Source organism: Trichosurus vulpecula, chromosome 2, assembly GCF_011100635.1.
Source record: "Trichosurus vulpecula isolate mTriVul1 chromosome 2, mTriVul1.pri, whole genome shotgun sequence".
NCBI classification, from domain to species: Eukaryota; Metazoa; Chordata; class Mammalia; order Diprotodontia; family Phalangeridae; genus Trichosurus; species Trichosurus vulpecula.
The window spans coordinates 57,752,309-57,769,213 of record NC_050574.1 but is presented as its reverse complement, the minus strand read 5'-3'; the positions used below and the strand labels follow the sequence as shown (position 1 = coordinate 57,769,213).

Sequence of the window (16,905 nt, the reverse complement as noted above, 5' to 3'; positions counted from 1 at the left end):
GATTTGAGTGAGGGAAGGCTGTGCAAAGTCACCAGCCTCACTTTCTCCTCCAGAGCCATCTGGGTCCAGTGGCCAGATATTGATTAGGATGACTGGAAATGGCCCAGGATGCAGTGGGGGAACATTGGCCTTTTCAAGCTAAAGTCTTTTCAGGTTCTCACTTTGAGTGAGGCAACACCCATTCAGTGAATAGGCCTCTTTAAGAAGTGAGTCAAAGGATGGCCCTTTTAATTTAAAAAAAAAAATCACACTGGGAGGGGAAGACCCTCAAGGTTGGTGGCCAAAAGAGAAACAGTTACTATTTGCATTCTCTCTGAGTCAAGAGGCCCATTAAGTGGTGCTTGGGCAGGTACCTACTGTTTTCCAATCCATGAGATCCAGAGTGAAATGGGTTTAAGGCTTGGTCTTTGAGAAAGAAATTTGGCCACGAAAATTTACATTCCTTTGGGCAGAACACCTTCTAGTAAAGGAAGAAGAGAGGACGTAAGGGGAGGAGAGGGGAAAGGAAGGGAGGGGAGGGGAGGAGAGGAGCTGCCCAATTGGAACTGGCCAGCTGGGTCCCCATTCAGGCAGCTCGGACAACTCACAGGGTGTGGTTGGTCCTTTGTTCTTGAAGAGGAGGGTGACATCAGGGAGATGGTGACATGACTTGCAGTTGATTTTGATTTGAGTGGGGAAGGGCTGTAAAGAAAATGATGTCAGTGTGACATGACCAGTCTTTAAGGAAGCCACAGTGGCTCTTCAGATTCACCACTTCACTTTTTAAATGTTTGTCAACTGGGAGAGAAGAGGTATTAAACTGACTACCAAACTAGAGGTCTACAGAACCATTGTGCTGACCTCGTTTTTGCATGCCTGTGAAACCCAGACAGTTTACCAGCACCATGCCAGGAAACTGAGTCACTTCCATTTGAATTGTCTTAGGAAGATTCTGAAGGTCACCTGGCAGGATAAGGTACCAGACACTGAGGTCCTTACTCAAACTAAACTGCCAAGCTTTCAAACTCTGCTTCAGTGGGCGCAACTCCGATGGCCCTGGACTATTGCAATAACCTGCTGGTGGGTCTGCCTGCCTCAAGTCTCTCCCCACTCCAATCCATCCTCCACTCAGCCACTAAAATAATTTTCCTAAAGCCCAGGTCTGACCATATCACCCCACTATTCAATAAACTCCACTAGTTTCATATTGCCTCCAAAAGCAAATACAAAATTCTCTGTTTGGCATTCAAAGTCCTTCCTAACTTGGCCCCCTCTGACCTTTCCAGTCTTCTTACACCCGACATCCTAACATATACTCTTCAATCCAGTGACACCAGACATTTGACAATTCCACAAACAAGACCCTCCATCTCTGCACTCCAGGCATTTTCTCTGGTTGTCCCCCATGCCTGGAATACTCTGCCTCCATGCCTACTGACCTCCCTGGCTTCCTTCAAGTCTCAACTAAAATCCCATCTTTTGCCGGAAGTTTTTCCCAATCCCTCTTAATTTTAGTGTCTTCCCTCTGTTCATTATTTCCTATTTAATCTCTATCTGTAGCTTGTTTGTATATCTTTGTTTGTATGTTGTATCCCCCATTAGATTGTGAGCTCCCTCACTGCCTCCTTTTGTAACCCCAGTGTTTAGCACAATGCCTGGCACCTAGTAGATGCTTAATAAATGTTTACTGATTGATTGAATGTAATATTCAACCAACACTTTGCAATATATATATATATATATATATATATATATATATATACACATACATACATACATACATACATATATATGCAGTAGAAGCTTAACAAATGTGTGATTAATTGAATGAAGAAGGAAAAGTGATCAGCCTATTTCACTCTCGGTTAAAATGGGTTAGAAAGTTCCCTCTCGGAACTGAGATGGGGGCGCAGCCAAGATGGCAGCCAGAAAGCAGGGACTAGCGTGAGCTCCCCGCCAAGTCCCTCCAAAAACCTATAAAAAATGTCTCTGAACCAATTCTAGAACTGCAGAACCCACAAAATAGCGGAGGGAAGCAGGACTCTAGCCCAGGACAGCCTGGATAGTTTCTGGGTAAGGTCTATCCTGCACGGAGCTGGGAGCGGAGCGGAGCAGAGCAGAGCCCAGCGTGGGCGGTACAGACCAACCAGACCAGGAGCTGGGCGGAGCATGCCCTAGCACCCTGAGTCAGTGAGCTGCAGCAGTTACCAGACTTCTTAACCCACAAACACCAAAGACAACAGAGAAGGTTAGTGGGAAAAGCTGCTGGGGACAGAGTGAAAAAAGGAGTTCCCAGTTCAGCCACCGCCCCAGGGGCAGCGGAGGTGGGGCAGCTACAGAACTACAGCTGCAGTTGCTTCTGGCCCCAGGCCCACCTGGTGGGAGGAATTAAGTGGCGGATCAGAGCAGGAGTGCAGAGCCTGCTGAAGATCTGAGTCCAGTCCGGGTTGGGGGTTCTTGGGGAAGGAGGAGTGCTGGTGTGGCAGAGCTGGCGCATCCCCCCAAGCTTGGAACATAGTACTCTTCACTCTACAGGCAGTCATACCCCGCTGAAAAACTCAAGGGTCAAGTAAGTTGGCTGGGAACATGGCCAGGCAGTAAAAACGCACCCAGATTCAGTCTCAGACTTTGGAATCTTTCTTTGGTGACAAAGAAGACCAAAACATACAGCCAGAAGAAGTCAACAAAGTCAAAGAGCCTACAACAAAAGCCTCCAAGAAAAACATGAACTGGTCTCAGGCCATGGAAGAGCTCAAAAAGGATTTGGAAAAGCAAGTTAGAGAAGTAGGGGGAAAATGGGGAAGACAAATGAGAGTGATGCAAGAAAACCATGAAAAACAAGTCAATGACTTGCTAAAGGAGACCCAAAAAAATACTGAAAAATACACTGAAGAAAACAACACCTTAAAAAACAGATTAACTCAAATGGCAAAAGAGCTCCAAAAAGCCAATGAGGAGAAGAATGCCTTGAAAGGCAGAATTAGCCAAATGGAAAAGGAGGCTCCAAAAGACCACTGAAGAAAATACTACCTTAAAAATTAGATTGGAGCAAGTGGAAGCTAGTGACTTGATGAGAAATCAAGATATTATAAAACAGAACCAAAGGAATGAAAAAATGGAAGACAATGTGAAATATCTCATTGGAAAAACCGCTGACCTGGAAAATAGATCCAGGAGAGATAATTTAAAAATTATTGGACTACCTGAAAGCCATGATCAAAAAAAGAGCCTACATATCATCTTTCAAAAACTATCAAGGAGAACTGCCCTGATATTCTAGAGTCACAGGGCAAAATAGAAATTGAAAGAATCCACCAATCGCCTCCTCAAATAGATCCCAAAAAGAAATCTCCTAGGAATATTGTCGCCAAATTCCAGAGCTCCCAGATCAAGGAGAAAATATTGCCAGCAGCCAGAAAGAAACAATTTGAGTGTTGTGGAAACACAATCAGAATAACCTAAGATCTAGCAGCTTCCACATTAAGAGATCGAAGGGCTTGGAATATGATATTCCAGAGGTCAATGGAGCTAGGATTAAAACCAAGAATCACCTACCCAGCAAGACTGAGTATCATACTCCAAGGCAAAATATAGACTTTCAATAAAATAGAGGACTTTCAAGCTTTCTCAGTGAAAAGACCAGAGCTGAATAGAAAATTTGACTTTCAAACACAAGAATCAAGAGAAGCATGAAAAGGTAATCAAGAAAAAGAACAAGAAAAAGAAATTGCAAAGGACTTACTAAAGCTGAACTGTTTTGTTTACATTCCTACATGGAAAGATGATGTGTATGATTCATGAGACCTCAGTATTAGGGTAGCTGAAGGGAATATGCATATATATATATGTGTATATATATATATATATATATATATATATATATATATGTTTATGTATATATGTGTGTGTATGTATGTATATATGCATGTGGAGAGAGAGAGAGAGAGAGAGAGAGAGAGAGAGAGAGAGAGGGAGAGAGGGAGAGAGAGGTGAGTTGAAGATGAAGGGAAGATATCTAAAAGAAATAAAATCAAATTAAGGGATGAGAGAGGAATATATTGAGAGAGGGAGAAAGGGAGAGATAGAATGGGGTGAATTATCTCACATAAAAGTGGCAAGAAAAAGCAGTTCTGTAGGAAGAGAAGAGAAGGCAGGTGAGGGGGGAATGAGTGAATCTTGCTCTCATCAGATTTGGCCTGAGGAGGGAATACCATACATACTCAACTGGGTATCTTACCCCACAGGAAAGAAGGAGGAAGAAGATAAAAAAGGGGGGGGGGGATGATAGAAGGGAGAGCAAATGGGGGTGGAGGTAATCAAATACAAACACTTTCAAAAAGGGACAGGGTCAAGAGAGAAAATTCAATAAAGGGGGATAGGTTGGGAAGGAGCAAAATATAGTTAGTCTTTCACAACATGAGTACTGTGGAAGGGTTATACATAATGATACACATGTGGCCTATGTTGAATTGCTTGACTTCTTAGGGAGGGTGGGTGGGAAGGGAAGAGGGGAGAGAATTTGGAACTCAAAAGTTTAAAAACAGATGTTCAAAAACAAAAAAAAAAGTTTTTGCATGCAACTAGAAAATAAGATACACAGGCAATGGGGCATAGAAATTTATCTTGCCCTACAAGAAAGGAAGGGAAAAGGGGATGGGAGGGGAGTGGGGTGACAGAAGGGAGGGCTGACTGGGGAACAGGGCAACCAGAATATACACCATCTTGGAGTGGGGGGGGTGGGTAGAAAAGGGGAGAAAATTTGTAATTCAAACTCTTGTGAAAATCAATGCTGAAAACTAAATATATTAAATTTTTAAAAAAATTTTAAAAAAAAGAAGTACAAAAGAGACAACATCCCAGGCATGTCCAGACTGGAGAAGAAAGCATGTAATGAGGACATGAGAGGTCAGAACTAGGAGCAATGGTGAATGTTGCTTCAAGGCAAATAAGAAACTTCCAACATCAGGAAAAACTAGCTATCCCACAGTGAAATGAGAAACCTCACAAGGTAGCAACCTTCCCCTTCCTGGAGAGAGAGGGATGCCTTTCAGCAAAAACTGACTAGTTTTAGAGGCTTCTTGTTCAGGTACATATGGGGCTAGGAGGTATGCCTAGCTCTGGAAACAGAGGACTTGGGTTCAAGTCCCATCTCTTTCTGCCAGCATGACCATAAGCAAGTTTAACTAAACATCCCAGGACAGTTTCTTCATCTGTTAAATTTGGGGACTCCAGACCTGCGATCTTAGGATCCATTCCCAAATAGACAAATGAAAAAAATTTTAATTGTTCGAAATCACTAAAAATCCAAAATATGAACTCTGAGTTATCACCTCACATTCATTCATTTATGAAGATGGTAAAAGATGGAAAACTTCAAGGTTGGAGGGGCTGTCAGAAGACAGGTAAGCTAGCTCCCCTCTAGAGCTGTGAATTGGTCCAACCAATTCTGGGAAACAATTGGCAATTGTGGGAAAAAGAACCAAATAGTTTTATACCCTCTGCTCTATTCAGGAACCCCATATTTAAGTTTATAAACGGAATCATACATACCAAAATATTCATAGTAGCACTATTTGTAATAAGAAAATGCTAAAAATAAACAGACCCACGTCTCAGAGGGAAAAAAAAAAGAGAGAGAGAGAGACAACAGTCAGCACGATGAATGAACGAAGGAATGAAGACATCTTAGTGTCTCTGGTTTTTGCCCTTGCAGACCTTCACTATAGCTGAAGTCTCCCTTGGAAGTCTCCCTCTTCCATCTAATCTCCAATGCCTGGAAGCGCTTTACAAATATCATATGATGTTAACAACAACCCTGGGAGAAATGGCCTATTAATAGCCTCTTTTACAGAGGGGAAAAAACCCCAAAGGTCCAAAATGATTTGCTCAGGGTCACAGAAGATGATGACAATAGCTCCCAAAACCTGGAAAGGTAGGAGCCATCTAAAATGAGACAACCTCTTTTAGAAATGAGGAAACCGATGGTAACATAGCTTGCCTAAAGGGGCCACTCGGCTAGTTAAGAGTCTGATACAGAACTGAGACTCAGGTATGCAGTCTCATTATTAGCAAGAATGCTCGTCATTATCAGTAATGTCCTTATCACCAAAGCCTTGCTCTGTCTTCCCTCCTGGGTCCACCGAGCCCAAAGCTGATTCTCGAGGCTTCCCTCTTTGGCCAATCATTGGGAGAGGAGGCGGAGCCCGCGAGCATACTAAAGCGGCTCCTTTGGTCTCACCTGCAACAGTGGGTAGGTGGATTCAGCCATGGCGGGAGCTGTCCGCCTCGGGCCGCTGCCCTTGCTCCTGCTGGCAGCCTCGGCCTTGGCGCGCTACACCCCAGACTGGGACAGCCTGGACGCGCGGCCTCTGCCCTCCTGGTTCGACGAGGCAAAATTCGGCGTGTTCGTGCACTGGGGCGTGTACTCGGTGCCGGCCTGGGGCGAATGGTTCTGGTATTTCTGGCAGGGCGAAAAAGACCCAGACTACGAAGCTTTCATGCGCCAGAACTACCCACCCGGCTTCTCTTACGCCGACTTCGGCCCCCAGTTTGAGGCCAAATTCTACGACCCCAAAAAGTGGGTAGAAATCTTCGAGGCGTCCGGAGCCAGGTGAGACCAGCTGGGGGCTAGCCTGATCTCAGTATTCGGATGAGGAAATAGACCTAGAGAGTTATTGGGGGAAGTGGGGGGGGGGGGGCGGTTTGGAGTCTGGATCGCCGAATTCAAACCCAGTACTTGCCTGGGCTGCTCCACTAAGCCGTACCGCCTCCCACCGGGAGAGTTACAGAGAAAGGCAGACTGGGTTTGGGGAGGGAGCTCCCGATCAGGGTTTATTTAAATTGAGTCTCCAGCCCTGACTTCTTTTGTAATGTACTTATAACGTAGCTCAGACTTAGATCTTTACAAATTTTACCGCTTTTATCCTATTATCTCCCTTTTACAAATGAGGAAATAGGCTAACGTAATTTAAGTAACTTGCTCACTTTGAATCCCCAGCATTTGCAACGGCGTCTTGAACATAGTTGGCGCTCAATAAATGTTTATTGAGACTTAGCCAGGGTCATACAGTAACTAGATTGGAATTTAACTTATTTCTGACTCCCAAGTCAAGAACTCTATCCAATACTTTGTATCCCCTGGTAGCAAGAAGCTTCTGAGAGGGAAAGGGAACTCCTTGGGAGTAGAGGCTGTTTCAATGATTGTATGTGTATCCACAGTGACCAGACCAGCGCCTGACACACTTTGACCTCCCTGAGCCTCTTTCCTCATCTGTAAAATGATTTTGACTTAACCTGTGTCACCTTGGCCAAGTCATTTAACTTCCTCCCTGAACATCAGTTTCCTCGTGGTCTCTGAGGTCCATTAGAGTTCTCCATATTTTGTATGTAGGTGTTTGAATGTTGTATCCTTCATTAAATTGTAAGCTCCTTACCACAGGGACTGGGTTTTGCCCTTCCTTGTAACCCCAGCTCTTATATCAGTGACAGTCATGTAGCAGACACTTAATAAATGCTTTGTTGCCTTGAATCGACAAACATATTCAGCTCCTAGAAGGTGCTGGACTGTTCTCAGCATTATGGATACTGTCATACAGAGGTAATGTGCAATTCAGGCAGCTCCTCCTGAAATCAAGTAAAATCACTTTGAGCATCCCAAAACAGTGGGTTAGCTGCCTAGCACTAGTCAGACTAGCTAGAGTGACTTCAGTGACCACCTGGCGAAACTGACCAGTTTTGTATAATGGAAGTTTGTAATATTTTCCATTGACTGTATTTTGGCTTCTTTTGTTTTTGTTTTGTCCAGGATGTAAATCTGAAATGCGATTTACATAGGAACATAGATTTGAATAAATGAGATAAAATCTGATAGCACTCACCTCACAGGGTTATCGTGAGACTCAAATGAGAAAATGTATGTAAAATAAGCTTTTCAAGCTTTAAATACAATGTCATCTGTGTTATTCTCATAGGTTTAGAAAAGGAGTTCTTAACCCTTTTTCTGTCCTGGACCCATTGGCAAATCTGGTGAAGCCTACAGTCCACCTCTCAGAATCATGTTTTTTAATTCATAAGGCAAGAGAACAGACAGCTGTTTTACTGGTGACCTCTTCCTTTGTTCAGATTTAATTTCCTTCAATAAGCATTTATTAAGCACCTAAATTTTGCCAGGCATTGGTGCCAACCCCTGAGGACACAAAGACAAAAATGCAACAGCCCCCTGCCCTCAAGGAGCTTTCACTTCACTGAGGTAGTATGTACACAGAAATAAATGCAAAAGAATTGCAGCAGGAAGAAAGCATTGACAATCTGACTTTGATTTCCATAGGTATGTGGTCTTGACCACCAAGCATCATGAGGGCTACACACTCTGGCCCAGTGCTACATCTTGGAACTGGAATTCTAAGGATGTAGGGCCCCACCGAGATCTGGTGGGTGAATTGGGACCTTACCTCCGAGAGAAGTAAGTGTCTTTGTTGTTTGTGAGCACTTAATTCCCCTTTTCTGGCATTCAATTGCTTGCAAATTTCCTCAGCTTGCTCCCTTTGCCTTGTCAAGTAACTAGAAATAATCTGTAGAATGGTCTCACTGTCACTAAGCATTGTTCTATCCTGGCTCTGCTTTAGCAATTTGAGCTTTAGCAATTTGTCCAAAGCCAAGGATGACCAGGCTACAAATCTGGTGAAAGGAAATTGCCCAAAATGGGCCACAGTATCTTGGTCAGCCTAGGAAAGAATCCATTGACCTGGGGGCTTCTGTGGTCCTAGGGATGTGCTTGGGGGCATGGCTAGATAATAGTGAGCTCATGCAAGCTCACTATGCATCAGCAGTATATGGCAGCCAGAACTGCTAATGCAGTCTTAGTTGGAATGGGCTGCCTTCCACAGGGTGGGTGACCCCTTCTCAGGTGATCTAGCTGAGGCTAGATGACCACTGGTTGGCTGTGTAATAGTGAGGATTCCTATCATGGATGGATTGGACTAGATGGTGCTGACAATCCCTTCTGAGTCTCCAGTTTTGTGATTCTGATTGGGTGATTGCCTATCACATGCCCCTCCATTCATTTATTCCTCCCTAGGTTTTGCCCCGATATTCTCACTCATACTGGAGCACTACTTCACACATAACCTTGGTCCTGAACTAAAGAAGAATTAGAATTTGAGTTGAGGAGGGTAGGGCAGGTGAATCCAAGTGCTTCTGAGTTTGAGTAACTAGCTGCACCACCCCACCCACCCCCATCCCCCACAGCATTAGACACTCTCAACATAGATTTGGGTCTAATACATCAGTGGTTCTCAAACCTTTTGGTCTCAGGACCCATTTACACTCTTAAAAATTATTGAGGACTGCCTCAAAGAGTTTTTGTTTACGTCGGATATGTCTATCCATAGTTGCTGTGTTAGAAATTAAAATACCTTAGTATTAATGAAAATAGTTTTGACTTTATGGATATCCCAGAAAGAGAGTGGGGTGTGGGAGTCCAAATGTCTGAGCTATTTAAACTACTGGAGGGCAGGAACTATTTACAGAAAGGGAAGAGACCCCATCTTATCTATCTTATTGGAAGTCATTTGTAAATGAAGGAATGAAAGCATTTTCTTATAGCCTAGAAAGCACTAAAGGGAGAGAATTAGCTGGGAAGAAAGGAAAGTTAGGGATATGCAAGTAGGGGGTTAAAATCCTGAGGAAGGCAGTATAAATGTTTGTGTAGATTGGAAAAAAAAAACCACGTCCCAGTTTGCTGTCCCAATTTCTTAGCCATCTCCATAATGCAGGGTGCTTATAGCTCTGGGTAAATATTGCTTCTAATAGTATTATCTAATGGCATCCCTCCAATGATACAGATCTCAGCACACCACAGGGTGTCCATCCAGTGGGCTCAGGGCCTTATTCTTGACCCTTAAGAATAGAGCAGGAGAGCAGGTGCTCTGTCCATTGGTTATCCCTGAGACATATTGCATGATGCCCCAATCTTGTTTTTAACTCACCATTTCTTTAGTGGTATACTTTAAGTCATTTCTCCTTCGTAATTCAAGGCAGCCCTTGAAGTAAGTCCTATAATAAATATTTGTTGCTGATGAATTGAATCCCTCATGTGCAACTCATTAAAGCAAATATCTCTGCACTGCAAAAAAAAAAAAAAAAGAAATTTGTTTTGGATTCTAATTCCCAGTTTGTCAACTTCATCCTACATAATGCATATTTGAAGGTCCTACTACTATTTGTGTTTTTAAAATAGCCTTTAAAAAACTCCACGTGAGATAATTTTATTTTCCTTTCATCTTTTTAGGAATATCCGTTATGGATTGTACCACTCACTCCTGGAATGGTTTCATCCCTTGTATCTGCTTGACAAGGAAAACAACTTTACAACCCAGAATTTTGTCGAGGCCAAGGTCCTGCCAGAAATGGTTGATCTTGTGAACAAGTAAGAACCTCTCTGCTGTTCAGTTTTCATCCTCTCTAAAATTGGGTTGGGGCATTTCTATTACTCTTCCCATCTCATTGGGCTTTATAACCTTAAAGCGCTAAAGAAATGGGAGGTGCAAACAGTTGTTTTTGTTGTTTGTAAAATATCCTCTTAAGAGACAAGTCATCCCACTGAGCTCTGGCTGCAGCCTCACTAAGGGGTCAGGTCAAGGTCTTCCTGTAACTCCAGGGGACCAATAATTTCTATGGAGTGAAGGACTAGGGTAAGGCTGCTAACACTGCCCTGGGGATGGGTTCAGAGAGTAACATTCTGTGGCTTCAAAGCCTTTTTATTTTTGCCAAGTATGTCACTCCCTTGTTATAGGGATCTCCCTTTGAAGAGCTTTCTTTCCAAGGCAGACAGCATCTTCTTTGAGAGTGTTTGAGGACATTCAAATGAAGCAGCTTATCAGGTCCACATAGCAGTATGGTCCAGGGGCAGGATTTGAACCCAAATCCTCCTGACTCCAAGATGGCTCTCTGACCACTGCTCCATGCTGCCCCTCTACAAAGTACTTGACACCCACACTTTCAACCCTGTGAGGGAAGGAGAGTAGTGTAGTTCCAGTGTTACAGATGAGGGTATTAAGGCTCAAACAGTGTAATTCCTTGCCTGAGGTTACATGGTTCTTCATAAGTGCTTTAGCCAGGCTTGGACCCTGGGTCTCTTGACTGCTGGTCCACTGCTAGGCCACCTAGACCCCATTGATGCTCTACATTGTAAAGTCTCCTCCAGTATGTTACCCTTCCATGTGTCTTTCAGATACAAACCTGACCTGATCTGGTCTGATGGAGAATGGGAAGCCCCTGACACTTACTGGAATTCCACCGAGTTCCTTGCCTGGCTGTACAACGACAGCCCCGTAAAGGTAGGTGACAGGTGAAGGACTAGTTGTGACTGTAGAAAGTTGAGGGAGCCAGGGCCTGGAACCAACTGTATCCTTCCTTCCCCTCCATGATTTGTCAGGAGAGAAGAGAATTCTGGAAGGGGAAATAAGAAAGCTTTCCAAGAACAGAGGATTCAGCATGCTACTGTGAGGATATTTGGTGGGACTGGGGAAAGAGTTAGGAATTCAGGGTCTTATACATTCGCATTGTCCTTGGCAGATGTTAAAAAGAATTGTTCCGGGGGGAGGGGAAAATTTAGATTTCAAAATCTTATGGAAGTGAATGTTCAAAACTAAATATTAATTAATTAATGTTTTGAAAAAAGAATTGTTCCCTCGCATGGAGTCTTGGGTGACATCCAAAGGAGCCCTTTAGGTCTGTTGCAGGATCACTGAATGTGCCAATGCCTAGTAATGTAAATTTCATTTCATTTCAGCCAGTGGTGTTTTATGCAATGCCTACTATATTCACCAAGACAGCCTAGGAGGGGGAATAAATCACAGGCACACAACTATAACACAAGCCAGTATGTATGATCCATGCATAGGATGTGTCTCAACAATCCTGGGAAAAAGCTAGGAAGGATTGCTAACTGGATGTTACTGGATAATGAGATCCAAAAGGATCTTGATAAGACTGGAGCCCTGGGCTGAATCTTACAAAATGAAATAAATCAGGATGAATATCAAGTCCTGGCTTGGGTACAAAATGTCATCTTTACCAGTGTAAGATGGGGGCCCAAGGTGGGGAAGGGAAGGAATTAACAGACAATAATTGTTCTGAAAAGGACCTGGGGGATTCAGTGGACTGTAGGATTCACAGAGTCAGCAGTGTGATGTGAGAGCAAAAAACAAAAGCTAAGGGCTTGTGGGCTGCATTAAGAGGGGCTGAGCTTCCAGGAATAAGGAGGTGAGAGTCCTGCTGTTTAGTCCCCTTCATACCTCACCTGGAGGATCATGTTGAGTTATGGCCACGACAGTTCAAAAAGAACAAGGATAAGCTGGAGAGTGTCAAGAGGAACACAGCTAGGAGGGTGAAGGGCTGTGCCTCCTTGCCATGGGAGGACCAGGGAAGGAACGAGGCTTGTTTAGCTTTACTTGGTTGAATTGCAAAGTTAGCTAAGAAAACCTAGTCATTTTCTTTTTGTAGCTATACACAAAGGAATCCATGCGGTTTCATCCTTGGTGACTCAATTCTACCTTTTAGGATCAAATTGTGGTTAATGATCGATGGGGCAAGGACGATCCCTGTCATCATGGAGGTTACCTTACCTGTCATGATAAGTACAAGCCAGAAGTTCTTCCAAAACACAAGTGGGAGATGTGCACCACCCTGGATAAACACGCCTGGGGGTATCGGCGAACAATGGAGAGCAAGGATGTTATGACTGATATAGAAATCATTTCGGTAAGAGCTGCTTTAGCTTTGGTCTCTTGGACCATGGTGGAGAAGGGAGGATATAGTAGGAAAACTGTAGTAGGAGTCAGGAGACTGGGGTTCAGGTCTTAGCTATATGATCTCTTCCTTAGGTATGCCTCCTTATCTGTACCATCAGGAGATTGGACTAGCTCACCCTCTATACTGAAAGAAATTTCTATCTAGTTCTGATATTGAGTTCTAAGTTCTCTTCCTCTTCTGACATTCTTTGTTCCACAAGTCTTCCCAACTTTTTCTGCTCTGACATTCTAAGAGCCTTCTTCCCAGCTCTGATACCATCTTCTCCCTGGAACCTTTCCTGACCCCTGTGCCTTCTCTTCCAGATTATTCTGTATATCTTTGTATTCATTCATTTTGGATTTATGATGTATACATCATTATGTTATATCTTCCCCATTGTAATGGAACCTACTTTCAAGTAGGGATTGTGTCATTCTTTTTCTTTTGTTGGGGGGGGGGAGGCACTCTGGGTTAAGTGACTCACCCAGGGTCACACAGCTAGTAAGTGTCTGAGGCTGGATTTGAACTCAGAGCCTCCTGGCTCCAGGGCCTGTGCTCTATCCAATGTGCCATCTAGCTGCCCCATTCTTTTTCCTTCTTGTATTGCCAGTGCCTATCACAGTACTTGGCGTATAGTAGGAGTTTGAAAAATATTTAATGGGTTTGCTTGAGGTCCCTTCCAACTCAAAAGTTCTGTGTTCTAAGAATCTTTCTAGATCTGAATTCAAAGGGGCTTTGTGGCTATGTGAGTCCGACCTCCATGATCTAAGGGCCTAAGAAAACAGAGAATGTGCCCAAGGCTCTTTGGTCGTGGTTGTTGTTTTTAACATTTATGAGACTGAGCAATGTTTCCAGCATCGCTGTTAACAGGTGAGGGAACTTCACTGTTTCTTTATTTCTTCTTTCCAGGAACTAATTGAAGTTGTGACTTTTGGAGGCAACTATCTGCTCAATGTTGGGCCAACAAGAGATGGGATCATTCCTCCCATCTTTGAAGAAAAGCTCCGTTCTGTGGGGAGCTGGCTGAGCATCAATGGGGAGGGGATCTATGCTTCCAAGCCATGGAGGAAGCAAATGGAAAAGAACAACACCACTGTATGGTAAGCCTCCTTCCTCTGAATTTCGGGGTCACTAAGTCTATTGTCCCATCCCAGGTGAGGATCTCTCTTTTATCCAGACTTGGCTTACTACATACCATGTGACCAGCAGAGCCTCCCTGGGTTCCCCTCCACGTTGAGCCCAGCAATCTTCAGAAGCTTGATGTACGAAATAAAATACCACAGATTACAAAGAAAACCAATTCTATTGTAACAAGCATGCATTTTTCCTATCCAAACTGACACATTCCTTGCAGTTGTATTGGTAATTAAGGTGCTAACCTTTGAGTTTTTATACCCTGTTCAAGGCCTGAAGAATTCACACCTAATCAGCAAAAGGGTGTGAGCCTGGGGCTTAGCACCTAGTAAGACTTAATCAAAGGCACTTGATTACTTTAGCATTCAAAAAGAGAAAACAGTCCAAAAAGTCCCACCTTAATTACCAATAGAGCAGTCAATCTATGGGGGTACATGAACCCCAGGTTCAGAGCTCTTCCTCTAATATATGCCTTGATAGAATGTGTTCTAGGTGAGCAACAGCCCTAGCTGGAGGCTGTGATCTCAAAGACAACAGGCAAAAAATGGCTCAAGACAGAGTGATGTATGGGGAGAGCACACTAGACTGGAAGCCAAAAGATCTGGGATTTTGAGGCTCAACTTTGCCACTAACTCTGTAAAAATTCAATTTAAAAAAGAAGGGCTAGAGGAATCTCGGGGTCCCTGGTCTAAAACTGGCATGATCCTCATAGCTTCCAGGCACACCAGGTGACCAGAGAACATCATCAATCTTTGTCTCAAAGGGAAACTGGGAACCCTTGAGCTATTCTGGAGAGCTATTCTCAACCCTCTAATTTTTAAAATGAGGAAATGCGGGCTCAGAAGTGAAATGATTTTTCCCAAGGTCCCAAAGGAAGTGGCAGAGCTGGGGCTCAAACCCAAGTCTTCTGACTCCCAGTCTACTCTCTTTTTCATTTCCATCTCATATCTGTTTATCGTTCTCGGTTAATCTACAAATGCTTTTGATCCATAGGTCTTTTGCCTAGGCTGCTTTCTGCAGTCTCTCTGCCCCGCACCCCAAATGGTTGTGATTATTTGGTGAAATGACAGTCCTACTCATCAGTGTGGTGCAGAGGACAGAATACTAGCTTTGGATCAGAAGACCCCTTGGGTTGAGAAGCTTATGACCTGGGGTAAAGTCCCCTACACTCTCTAGGCCTCCCTTTTCTCATGGGTAAAATGCCTCTGGGTCCATTTCCAGCTCCCTCTAGAATCCCAAGATGTCCTGTCCATTAAGTGACTGCAAAGTCTTGATGAGTACTTACCTTAGCATCTAGTGAATTGCTGGGTAAATTGGTTGAGATGGAAGGGCCCTATTTGGAAGGAAAAGCAGAAAGAGGGTGCTACAAACTGCTAAATTCAAAGAGATTTCTCAAGTTCTAGGTAAATGACTCTGAGTCCAAATAATGGACCTATCTATGGAAATGGACTCTGATAGGTGAAGTGCTTTATGAATATTTCAGTTAAAGGCAAAGCTTCCATTTGGATAAGTCTGGTGGCTTGTTTTCTACAGGTACACAACAAAGGAGTCTAATGTGTATGCCTTCTTCACCTCCTGGCCACAGAATGGAGTGGTACAGCTGAACTTCCCTGTCTCAACACACAGCACGAAGGTAAGCAGCCTTCCACGCTGCCCATTATTCCAGAAAATTCCCTCCCACTGTGGAAACATTAGCCAACTCCAAAAATCCTCTGAAGCAGAGATATCCCACGCATGGAGCTGCCCACAGTCAGTGAAAAACTACAATGTAGATAATGTTCATTTGTGGGTTTCTGTGTCATTATGAAGCCCACAGTTTGAGTCTGGCACCCCTGCTCTGGAGCCCCTTCACTGGGTTTTTCTACTTCCCATTAGGATTTTTAGTTTCCTGGGTTGGAAGAGCCTCTTCCACCATGTAAACACTCAGCATATCCCAGGAGTCATTTAGTCTGTTCTAGAGCTGGAAGCGCTGTTCACAATTTTTCTCTTCCCATATAGGAGAAATCACCTTGCCCCACTCCTTTGCAGATTTTTTTTTGGCTGGATGGATTGTTTGATGTTTTTCTCCTCTTCTTACTTGCTGCGTGACTCTGGATGAGTCATTAAGCCTCTTTCAGCATCAGTTGCCTTGTCTGTAAAATGGGGATAGTAGCCCCTTCTCAAGGATTGTTCTGAGGATTCAGCGAGATAACATGTCAAGCCCTCCATCAGTTCTATTAGCTCTTTACACAATCTTATGTGCAGATGGTTTTGATTCTTGGATCAGCCATGAACTTACTGTGTAGCTTTGAGCAGGTGACTTGCTCTCTCTGAAGCTCAATCCTCAAGAAAATGGACCAGATCATGTTTAATATCCTTCCCCACTGTGATTCAGAGTCTTAGAGCTGCTTACGTATAATGGTCATGTCTTGTTCTTTTGTTCTTTCTAGGTGACAATATTGGGACACTCTGGGCTGTTGAAGTGGTCAGAAGGCCCAATGGGTAAGGGCCTTATCATTGCCCTGCCTGAATTTTCTCCAAGTATTGCAAACATGAAGATCTGGACCCTCAAACTACAGAAAGTGGAGTGAGCACAACACCAATGTCTATGACTCTTTTCCATTTTGATTTTTGCTTCAAAGACAAGAACATTGCAATAAATTAACTCCATCTTTACTTAGCCCAAAGAGGAATTTTATTTTTTTTTAAATTTATAATTTATTTATTTTAGTTTTCAACATTCATTTCCATGAGATTTTGAGTTACAAATTTTCTCTCCATCTCCACCCTCCCCCGCACCCCAAGATGGCATGTATTCGGGTGGCTCCTTTCCCCAGTCTGCCCTCCCTTCTATCACCCCACTCTCCCCCTTATGCCCTTCCCCCTTACTTCCTTGTAGGGCCAGATAGAGGAATTTTCTGACCCATCTTAATCAAAGGACAATGCACCCTGTTTGACCTCAGTGGGTACATCTGGTTTATAAGCCTGCACCTCCCTCCATGAAAGAAAGGCCTTTTAGAA

The 16,905-nt window shown here is 43.6% G+C and overlaps 1 protein-coding gene across 1 annotated transcript; it reads left to right on the top strand.

Annotated features, from left to right (window-relative positions):
* Window positions 1-6,245: 6,245 nt before the first annotated feature.
* LOC118838990 (tissue alpha-L-fucosidase-like) lies at window positions 6,246-16,475 on the top strand. The gene is made up of 8 exons (XM_036746374.1): window positions 6,246-6,589; window positions 8,306-8,440; window positions 10,268-10,405; window positions 11,210-11,315; window positions 12,541-12,741; window positions 13,681-13,871; window positions 15,439-15,538; window positions 16,335-16,475. Exons 1-8 carry the CDS (start codon window positions 6,246-6,248, stop codon window positions 16,473-16,475), a joined length of 1,356 nt encoding a protein of 451 aa, XP_036602269.1.
* The last annotated feature ends 430 nt before the right edge of the window (window positions 16,476-16,905 follow it).

Coding starts and splice junctions, on each gene's coding strand:
- LOC118838990 (XM_036746374.1), top strand. CDS start 6,246: ATGGCGGGAGCTGTCCGCCTCGGGCCGCTGCCCTTGCTCCTGCTGGCA. Junction 11,316..12,540: donor ACAACGACAGCCCCGTAAAG/GTAGGTGACAGG, acceptor TCTACCTTTTAG/GATCAAATTGTGGTTAATGA. Junction 12,742..13,680: donor CTGATATAGAAATCATTTCG/GTAAGAGCTGCT, acceptor TCTTCTTTCCAG/GAACTAATTGAAGTTGTGAC.